Below are 10,802 nucleotides of genomic sequence, written 5' to 3' on the forward strand. Positions count from 1 at the left end.
TTTCTTTTCTTTTCTTTCTCCCTGAGACAGGGTTCCTCTTACACCAGGCTGGCCTTGTACCCTCCCCTCCCCTCCCCTCCCCTCCTCTCCTCTCTTCTTTTCTTTTCTTTTCTTTCTCCCTGAGACAGGGTTCCTCTTACACCAGGCTGGCCTTGTACTCAGAGTTCTACCTGTCTTTACCTCCTGTATTCTTGGATTAAAGATGTGTGCCATTTTGTTTTATATTCATATAGTGACCATAGAATATTGATTTTCCTTGCTTATGACAAAGCTGTTTTTCTTCTTTCTGTCTTTATTTTCTTTCTTTTCATTTGTTTTTTGTTTGTTTGTTTGTTTGTTTGTTTGATTGTTTTTGGTTTTCTAACAGCTTTGATTGTCCTGGAACCTGCTTTGTACACCAGTCTTTCCTTGAACTCCCAGAGATCTGCCTCTCAAGTGCTGGGATTAAAGGTGTGCGCCAGTATGCCTGGCGTCTTTCTTTCTTTTTTTTTTTTTTAAGATTTATTTAAAATTTTATTTTATATGTACAGGTATGTTTTCTGAATATGTATTTGTGCATCACATGTGTACCTTGTGCCCACAGAGATCAAAAGAGGTCATTGTATCCCCTGAAACCTGAGTTAGAAATGGTTGTGAGCCACCATATGGGTGATGGGAACAGAACCCTACCCAGGTCCTCTGTAAGAACATCAAATGCTTTAAACTGCTAATCCATCTCTCCACTCCCAAGGATGTTTTCTTTAAAAACAAAACAATGTGTACTGCTTCTGAGTACTCCTAGGTACAGAATGCTTGCTTTTTCATTCTCAAACACTGATTGATTAGGATTGGCCTCCACTGGGCGCAATGATAAACCTTAAACTATGGATTTTTTTTTTTTTTTGGATGTATGATGGTTTTTATTTACAACTTTAAACTATGGATTTTTGAGGCCTAGTCTAAGTTAGTTTCCCAGCATACTGCTTGACTGTATATCTTTCCTTGCTGTGAAATTGGTTTTCTGCTTTCCTTGAAGATGTATACTTAACTTTTCTTTTAAATACTTGAAAATATATTTCTACTTACACACAGAGGCAAGACAAAGACTTTTCTTATTCTGTATCATCTCCTTATTAATAAAATTACATATTGATGGGGTTTTAAGGACTTTTTATCTGAATGGTCAGTTCTCTGCTTTAATTTGTTTTGACTTTTCATTAAAGTTGTCATGAAGGGTAGAGGCAGGAAATACTATAAGTTCTTGATTTGTATGATATGCTTATAAAAGGGCCAAAGTAAAAGGTTATTTTGTTCCTGAAGCTGCTGCTTATCTGTTTATTTTGGGCTTGTCTGTCAGATGTGTGTTTGGAACATCATCCAACAAGTAACTGAGTTCTAACAAAAAACAGCGGAATGGTAGCAAGAGGAAGGGGATAAAGAGCAACACCGTTAGTCTTAACTCTTTATCAGCACACCATCTGTCAGGATTCTTCTGGAAACTCCTTTCTTTTTTTTTTTTTTTTTTTTTTTTTTTTTTGGTTTTTCGAGACAGGGNTTCTCTGTATAGCCCTGGCTGTCCTGGAACTCACTCTGTAGANCAGGCTGGCCTTGAACTCAGAAATCCTCCTGCCTCTGCCTCCCGAGTGCTGGGATTAAAGGTGTGCGCCACTACGCCCGGCTGGAAACTCCTTTCTTAAATATACTAATCAGAATTGCCTTTTATCCTGGATACTTTTTCTAAATTTACAATACTCCATCAACATCTTTATTGCAGTTTTGATCTCCTCCTCTCGTTTATTTTAAATCAACAATTAGTCATTTGTTGATTTAAAATAAATATAATTTAAAAAAAATTTATATTAGTAATTGTACATATATTATGGGGTACAGTGTAAAACTAATTATCCTGGATAATCACCTAGCTATTTTGAAATACAAAGTTTATCAACCAGTTTCTCCCTCATCCCTTTCTGAACTCATCTCAAACCTCTGGTATCTAACATTGTACTCTGTACTTTTATGAATTCAGTATAGAATCCACATACAAAGGGTAGTGTGTGGTATTGGTTTCTCTTTGCTGGCTTATTTTACTTGACATAATGTCTTTTATATATTGAGTTGGATTTCTGGCTTTTTTCCTTTTTAGAAAGGGTCTCACTATCTAGCTCTGGTGAGCTATGTGGTGAACTCACTATGTGCACCTCACTGGCATTGAGCTCACAGAGATCACCCACTTCTCTCTGCATTCCAGATAGTGGTATTAAAGCCATGTGCCATCACACCCAGCTCTGGCTTTCTTTTTTAGTGCCAAATAATGTTTCATTATGTAAGTAAATGTACCACATTTTAATATTCCACATATTTACTGCTGGACACCGAGGTTGCTCCAGTGTTGGCTTTTGCAAATGATGCTGCAGTTGATGCAGGAGCATGGTATCTTTGGCATGCTGATGTCATCCTCTTTGGGAGTATGCCTCGTAGTGGGATTGCTGGATATGCAGTTAGTATTTAAGGAAGTTGTCAATAAGTGCTGTTCTTTGACATAAACATGACATAGAATTATAGACAGGAGAATACATTTGAAACTTTTTTTGCTCTAGTATGACGAATTAGTCCCTGCTTCTCTAACAACAAAATACGGAGGCTTCTATATCAACACTGGCACTCTGCAGTTTCGCCAAACTTCAGATACTGAAGAGGATGATTTTACAGATAACCAAAAGCACAAGCCACCCAAGGTGAGTTTGGCATCTCAGTGATAAGGAAAGCTTAGAAATAATATGATAAGTCTTCCGTTTTATTTTGTTTATATTTTTGCTGTGCTTGTTAAAAAATTAGCACAGGTATTCTTGTATGCTAAATATGAGTTCTTATTACTGACCTGTACACCCAGACCAGAATATTTTTTTATTATTCATTTATTACTATCATTGTATGTGTATGTATGATGAGTGTGTGTTAGTATATGTATGTGTATGCAGTACTCTTGAGAGTTGGGTTTTTCCTTCCGCTGTGAGCTCTGGTAACTGAAGTTGGGTCGTCAGGCTTGCGTGCCAAGCACCTCTGCCTGCTGAGCTGTCTTTCTTGCCCCAGGATATATTTGTAGCACTGACTGGGCTGGAACTTGCTATGTACATCAGGCTGGCTTCAAATTCACAGAAATTTACCTGCTTCTGCCTCCTGAGTATTGGTATTAAAGACATGTGCCACCATACCTAGCCTTAGGCTTTGAATATTATTTGTGCCACAACTATGAACATAAGGAAAAGTAAAAAATACTAACTATTGTTTAGGGAAATTGTACTTAATGATTTGTTTAAAATTATTGATGGGTGGGTAAGGGGAATAGCTTAATGGTAGAATCATTGCCTCCAAAGGTCCTGGATTTGATCTCTACATTATTTAAAAGAAACAAAAATCAACCAAACAAACAACCATTAATCTCAGAATATGGGATGTTACAGGCAGGTGGATCTTAATGAGTTTAAAGTCAGCCTGGTTTCATAACCAGCCATAGGTTCAGGGTGAGACCCTGCCTCCAAAAATAAAACAACAAAATGGGCAAACAAATAAGAAAGTAGGATTTTCTGTATAAGAACTATTCATAACTGTTGAGCTTCCTTCAGACCTAATTTGTAACAACTTCTGTTGTTGTACCATAGCTGAGAAACGAAGCTTATGCTTAGTTGTTTTCTGCTATGGAGTCAAAGACTCTATTGTTACCTGAATCACTAAAATCCTTACTGAAAATGTCAGCTCTGAGACCCTGGTGAACTGAGGCCCAGCCACAGTTAGAAGGGTATCTGGGCTTGCCCACAGCCAGCATAGCCTGATGATGAGTGAGAAACTGAGTAAGATGGAGGACAGTTGAAGAAGGTACCCATTGGTGCCCCTGGCTTCATATGTATCTGTACTCACACACCTATGCATACAAACAGCAGCAGAAACAACAATAACCTAGGCAGGAGTGTTCACAGGCCCCCAAGGATCTGCATATTCAGCTAGTAATTCTGACACTTAAGAACCCCTGTAAAAAATACTACCTTAGATGGATGCTGCATTACTAGCATCAAAGAGGAAAATATTGATATACTGATAAATGATACAGTCTTTTATTATTTTGTAGGTTCCCAAAATAAAAGAAGATGATATTGAGGTAAAGAAGCGGAAGCGGAAAGAGGAAGGGGAAAAAGAAAAGAAGCCAAGGAAAAAAGTACCCAAACAACTGGGGTATGCTAAATACGCCTATTAAGAAATTATTATCACAATATTCCAGTATCGTTTTAGAAATATATATTAACCACAAATATATTTAGTTATGTCTAATTTGATCTTCTGCATGTCATCTTAGAGATTCATGGTGTTTCAGATTACACTTACAGATTTTTCATTTGACTGTCTTGTTCAATACAGCCTTTCAGTCTAAAAGAACCAGTTTAGTTCACATGTGTTGTCACAAATCTATAATTCTAGGACTTGGGAGGGTGCAGCAGGAGTTCAGGGCATCCTGAGGATGACATATAAGGAGTTTGACTATGAATTCCTGTCATATTATCCAGATGTTGAAGCTGCTAACGTGAAAGTATAATTTAATAAGAAACTAAGAAGACAACTTTGTTCTCCCATCTCCCACATGATTCTTTTAATTATTTCACTTACTTACCTAGGGGATTAACTTTTAAAATGACAAAGCCTAACCAATCTTTTTTTTCCTCCACAGAGTTGTGGCTCTCAATTCACACAAGTCTGAAAAAAAGAAAAAGCGGTATAAAGATTCCCTTTCTCTGGCTGCCATGATACGAAAATTTCAAAAAGAGAAGGATGCATTGAAAAAGGAATCTACCCCTAAAGTCCCAGTGACCCCATCATCTTCCTCTCTGCCTAAGCCCCCTTGTGTCACAACAGCCCTGGGGGATGACATCCCGGACTTAGGTCTGAACAGTGCCGATCCAGACCTCCCTATTTTTGTTAGCACAAATGAACACGAACTGTTTCAGGAAGCTGAAAATGCCCTAGAGATGCTAGATGATTTTGACTTTGACAGATTACTGGATGCTACTTCTGACGGAAGTCCCCTCTCTGAGTCAGGGGGAGAAAATGGAAATACCACCCATCCCACCTTCCCCTCTCAGGTTGTGCCCAAGGTGGTACCTACACTTCCAGATGGTCTACCTGTGCTTCTTGAGAAACGCATTGAGGACCTTCGTGTAGTAAGTGTAATGATGCTTTTGCTTTTTATATGCTACACAAACACTTAGTCTGAAGTTTGAAGACAAAAACAACCCACAGTCTCAACTTGCTGCTTTCCATAATCTGTTTTAGATGTTGGCTATATACATAGAAGCATTGTGGAAATTGTACCTGAAATTACTTGGTGGAAGCTATTTTAACATGTAGCTGTTTTATTTTATTATATATTTTTGCAATTCCAAGGGATCAAATCCTGGGTTTTATATAGCATCGTAGTCAAGAGTCCGGCCACCATGTTGGACAGGTGTAGAGAGAACAGGCATTCTTGTCTTGTTCCTGATTTTTATGAAAATGCTTTATCTCTTTTTAACATAGTTGGCTGTGGATTTGTTGTCTTTTACTACTATTATGTTGAGATTTGTCTCCTGTATTCCTAGTTTCTGAAATTAGAGGCTTTTGCCACCATGCCTAGTCTGTTTTCTATGGTTCCTATTGCTGTTGCTACGTAGTTTTATTTCACTATGGCCAGCTAAAATTCAAGGAATTATTTCAATTTTATTTATTTATTGAGATATGTTTTGCATCTCAATATTTTAGAGTAGGGTTCCATGGACTGCTGAGAATGTATATGATCTAGTGGTTGGATGGAATGTTCTGTACATATATATTGGATCCATTTGATCTATGATGTCATTTAATTCTCTGTTCATTTTTTTTTTTTATATGATCCATCTATTAGTGAAAAGGATGGTCAAAATGGGGTATTGAAGCCAGCTACTGATTGTGTGTGTGTGTGTGTGTGTGTGTGTGTGTGTGTGTGTGTGTGTGTGTGTTAACCTGTTACTTTACAGCTGGAAGTATTTGCTTTGTAGAGGTAAGTGCATCAAAATTTAGTGCATATATGTTTAAGATTGTCGTGTCTTGATGGATCATTCCCTTGATCAGTATGTGGTGTCCTCATTTTAATTGAAGTCTGTCTTCTTGGCATGTCTCTGTCCGCCCTTGCCCTCTAAGGTGGTTTCTGTCTCTGGTGGTGAGGTATGTTTCTTGGAGGTCACAGAGGATAGTGTTTCTTAATTCATTTTGCTAGTCTGCGTCTTTGAATTGGAGGGTTAAGACCATCGATGCTTACAGTTATTCTTGAAAGGTATTCTTGTCATTTTGTTGATTTTTATTGTGTTTGTTTTTCTTAGTCTTCCTTTGTTATGCTTTCTTGTTACTACTTCTTGAATGTGCCAAACTCTTTCTTCAGTCCCAAGTGTTCCTTTAAAGTTTCCTTTGTGAGGCTGGCTTGGTGATCATAAATTCCTTTAAACTGCCTCTGATTAGTATAGATAAATCTGTGCTGGCATCAGTAGTCATCCAGACTTCTAAAGCATCTGCCCTTGCCCTCCTGGCTCTGTAGTATCTATTGGAAAACAGGCTGCCACTCTCATGCGCCTAGCTTTGTCTGACTGTTTCTGTCCTGCAGCTTTCAATACTCTTTGTTTTGGACATTTAGTGTTTTTGCTGCTACGTGTTGTCTTTAGTTCCTATCTGTTTGATATTCTGTATGCCTTTTGCACTTTGGTAGGCATTTTTTCTTAGTTTTGTGAATTTTTTCCTCTATGATTTTTTAATAATATTTTCTGTAAAGTGGGGGCATGGTGGCATACATCCTTAATCCTAGTGCTCAAGAGTCAGAGACAGGTAGATATCTGTGAGTTCAAGACCAGCCTGACCTACATAGCAACAAGACAGCAAAAGCTACATAATGAGAAGACCTTGTCTTCAAAGACCAAAAAAATAAAATAAAACAACAACAAAAACAAACAAATGAAAAATAGCAAGAAAACAAAAAATATTGTGCCTTTGTCCTGTGTTTCTTCTTCTTCCATGCCTGTGATTTATAGGTTTGGTTTGTTTGTCTGTCTTCCTTTTTAAGGATTTTGTTTTATTGATTTATTTTTTTAAAGATTTATTTGTTTTATTTATGTGAGTACACTATCACTGTTTTCAGGCACACCAGAAGAGGGCATTGAATCCCATTACAGATGGTCATGAGCAACCATGTGGTTGCTGGGAACTGAATTCAGGACCTCTGGAAGAGCAGTCAGTGCTCTTAACCACTGAGCCATTTCTCCAGCCCCTTGTTTTGTTTTGTTTTTGGTTTTGGTTTTTTTTTTTCTTTTTCGAGACAGGGTTTCTCTGTGTGGCCCAGGCTGTCCTGGAACTCACTCTGTAGACCAGGCTAGCCTTGAACTCAGAAATCCGCCTGCCTTTGCTTCCTGAGTGCTGGGATTAAAGGCGTGTGCCACCAACGCCAGGCCCTCGTTTTGTTTTTTAAATTGTGTGTATGTGTGGGGGTGGAGTGGGTTGTACACATGAGTGTAATTAATGCCTTTGAGGCCAGAGTAGATTTTTCATTCTCCTGGAGCTGTAGATAAGGTGAGGCTGGCCTCAAACTTGAAATCTGCCTCCAAAGTGCAGGGATTAAAAGAATGCACTTCGGGGCTGGTGAGATGGTTCAGTGGTTAAGAGCACTGATTGTTCTTCTGAAGGTCCTGAGTTCAAATCCCAGCAACCACATGGTGGTTCACAATTATTTGTAATGAGGTCTCACTCCCTCATCTGGGGTGTCTGAAGATAGCTTACATGTCACAATAAATAAATCTTAAAAAAAAAAGAAAGAAAGAAAAAAAAGAATGTACTTCCTGCCCGGCTGTATGTTACTTTTCTATTTGTATGACAAAGTACCTTGACCAAAGCAACTTACAAAAGAAAATATTTAACTTGGGCCTTAGAACTTGGGTTCTAGAGAGTTATAGCCTCTGCACATCATGTCAGAAAGCAGGGCAGCAGGCAGACAGGCATAGTGCTGGAGCAGTAGCTGCAGTCATAGCAGTGGCCGTCCAAGCAGGAGGCACAGACTTCTGTGAGTGGCAGGGCTCCTGCTTCACACTGTTCTAGTGTGGACGCCTTTCCCTTTGCTTTTGCCATCCTGTGCCTTCGGCCATTTTGATTTGTTATATTTTAGTTTTCCTTAAAGATAAAAGTTGAAGTTTCTAGACCTAATCTGAATGGGTTGGGGAGATTTTGTTTGTTTATGAATTTTTTGTTTGATTGATTGCTTTTAATTGTCCTGGCATTTGAATCCAGGGCTCTGTGCCTGCTGGGCAAGCTCTGTACTACTGACTACTGCCATAATGCTTTCCTTTGAGCTTGCTTGCTCCCTCCCTTGCTTTCTTCCTTTCTTTTTTCTTAATTTTCTTGACAATCTTGTATTTGAAGTACAAGCATTGTTTACATAAGTGGAAAGTGTCTAAATAATTCAGCAGGAACTCACATCTTGCAAGTAACAGAAGTGACATTTAAGCCCCAGGAGTCACCTCATCTTCATGCTTTCTCCATTTCCTTTTGCCTTAACCCTAATTGCTTGAGTTTCTTCTAGGTTTTAAAAAGCACTGGTGATGTGACTGGACTTTCAAAGATGGAGTTATTAGTAACATTAAATACTGTTTGAAACCTGGGCATTGGTGACGCACACCTTTAATCCCAGCACTTGGGAGGCAGAGGCAGGTGGATTTCTGAGTTCAAGGCCAGCCTGGTCTACAGAGTGAGTTCCAGGACAGCCAAGGCTACACAGAGAAAAACCCTATCTCAAAACAAACAAAAAAACAAACAAAAAGTACTGTTTGATTAGCGAAAGCAAACCAAAGCAAAAGCTGATGCTCTGGTTTGAGTCTGCCGTCGCCATTCTCTGAGGGCCGCAGCTGTGCCTGACTTTCCATACCTTGTCGTCTGCAGCCTGGGAAACAAGGTGCAGCATCACTAAACGATTTAAGTTGCCAAGGCAAGGTTCAGAGCAGTACTGCATGCATACACATTGTCATATAAGCCACCCTTCTCCATACACTCACAAGGTTGTTGTGGCCATGTTCTGCTCTTAAAAGGCTCAGTGATGTCTCATATCAAGCTGTCAGTAGTAGCCATGACAGGGTCACTACAGCTTTTTTTTTTCCGTAAGGCTTTAGTAGGAAATTGCCAATTAGAAGATTCACTTACTGATATCCATGAATTCTTCATGTCTTACTTTGAAATATGAGGATGGCGCTTTTTCTTCAGGCGATGAAAATTTATCTTTGGCTTGAACATTTGCATCTGCCTGACAAACACTTTCTTGCTGTTCATATTTTACTTTGCAATGAATAAATATCCTTTCAGGCTGAACCTTTTGACTTGAGATTTTCCCTTCCTTCCTTCCTTCCTTCCTTCCTTCCTTCCTTCCTCCTTCCCTTCTTTCTTCCTTCCTTCCTTCCTTCCTTCCTTCCTTCCTTCCTTCCTTCCTCCCTTCCTTCCAAGTTTCATTTTCATTCTGGCTTTCTATGTACATTTCTGTCCCCTCCACATGCCTGATCTACATCCTGTGGGAGAAGCATGTCCTGGAAGTTTGCCTTTTCTACCTAAAGCATGTGAATTGTCAGATGCGTTGGTAGCATGGCACCTGAGCCCTGGTGTATCCGCTCTATCCAGTCAGTGTGCTCTCAAGGTATTGACTTGAGCTGCACTTCTCACGTCCTCAGTCTGTTGTACTGTGAGGGATTTTGCCCGTTTCCACATTAGAAACTCTTTTGCTTCTCACCTGGTTAAGAGCAACTACCATGGTGGCAATATTATCCTCAAACTCATGTAAATAGTTTGTGCTGGCTCCTTGATAATTGTCTTGGTTTTTTTTTTTTTTCTTTTAAGATTTATTTATTTATGTATATGAGTACACTGTCCATGTTGTTGTCTTCAGACACACCAGAAGAGGGCATCAGATCTCATTGCAAATGGTTGTGAGCCACCTTGTGGTTGCTGGGATCTGAACTTGGAAGAGCAGTCAGTAGTACTTTTAACCTCTAACCCGTTTCTCCAGCCCGTTTTTTTTTTTTTTTTTTTTTTAATTGTTCGTAATAAAGTAGAAGCCATACTACTGCAGTAGTTTAGACACTGCACAACTTGCTAACAGTCTTTGAGGGGCATTTTATGTAATGGTTCTAAGTTTTTGATTACTTATTTATAAGATTGTGGAGATAGAATACCAACATCTGTAGATTCTATATGATAATAAGTAAAAGTGTAGATGACAAACTATAAAAAAATACAAAACAAACAGTTCATAGACCTATATCATCAAGGACTTTTTATTCTATCAGAAAGTGAATAATCTTGTTTTTAAAATGTTGTGGTTTGAGGACTAGGAGGTTAGCTCAGTTGGTGTTTGGGAACTTGCCTAATATGTACATGGTCCTGGTTTCACTCAGTACAGAAAAAACAATGTGGGTTCACATATTGATAGATAAAATCCAGCAGTTTGAATAATGAAGTAACATCAAAGATAGGAGTAGAAAGTACTATTGCCTGGCAGTTTTGTTAGATACATACATATTTGTGGCATTGAGTACTAAGTCTGAGTTTTTGGCTAAATCTAATTCTTAATCACATTAAAGCTTTTAAGATTATAAAGTTTAAGGTGGACATAATGGAAAATGCCTGTCAGCCAGTACTCTGGAGTCTGTTTCAGGGGATCACCAAACTCATAACTAGCCTGTCCTATATGGTCCTGTGTCTCTTAGTGTGTGTGTGTGTGTGTGTGTGTGTGTGTGTGTGTG

At 38.8% G+C, this 10,802-nt stretch overlaps 1 protein-coding gene across 5 annotated transcripts in view; it reads left to right on the top strand.

Annotated features, from left to right (window-relative positions):
* Ubn2 (ubinuclein 2) overlaps nucleotides 1-10,802 on the top strand; it is an 82,658-nt gene that overhangs the window by 27,186 nt on the left and 44,670 nt on the right. For 3 of the 5 annotated variants that reach the window (XM_029535052.1, XM_021189829.2, XM_029535053.1), the window contains exons 4-6: nucleotides 2,580-2,717; nucleotides 4,106-4,209; nucleotides 4,700-5,195. In XM_029535052.1, the coding sequence (XP_029390912.1) occupies nucleotides 2,580-2,717; nucleotides 4,106-4,209; nucleotides 4,700-5,195 (738 nt within the window). The remainder of the gene's footprint in view (nucleotides 1-2,579; nucleotides 2,718-4,105; nucleotides 4,210-4,699; nucleotides 5,196-10,802) is intronic. The other 2 variants (XM_021189826.2, XM_021189828.2) reach the window with 1 other exon arrangement.

The sequence above is a fragment of the Mus pahari genome, chromosome 2 (assembly GCF_900095145.1).
Source record: "Mus pahari chromosome 2, PAHARI_EIJ_v1.1, whole genome shotgun sequence".
Taxonomy (NCBI): Eukaryota; Metazoa; Chordata; class Mammalia; order Rodentia; family Muridae; genus Mus; species Mus pahari.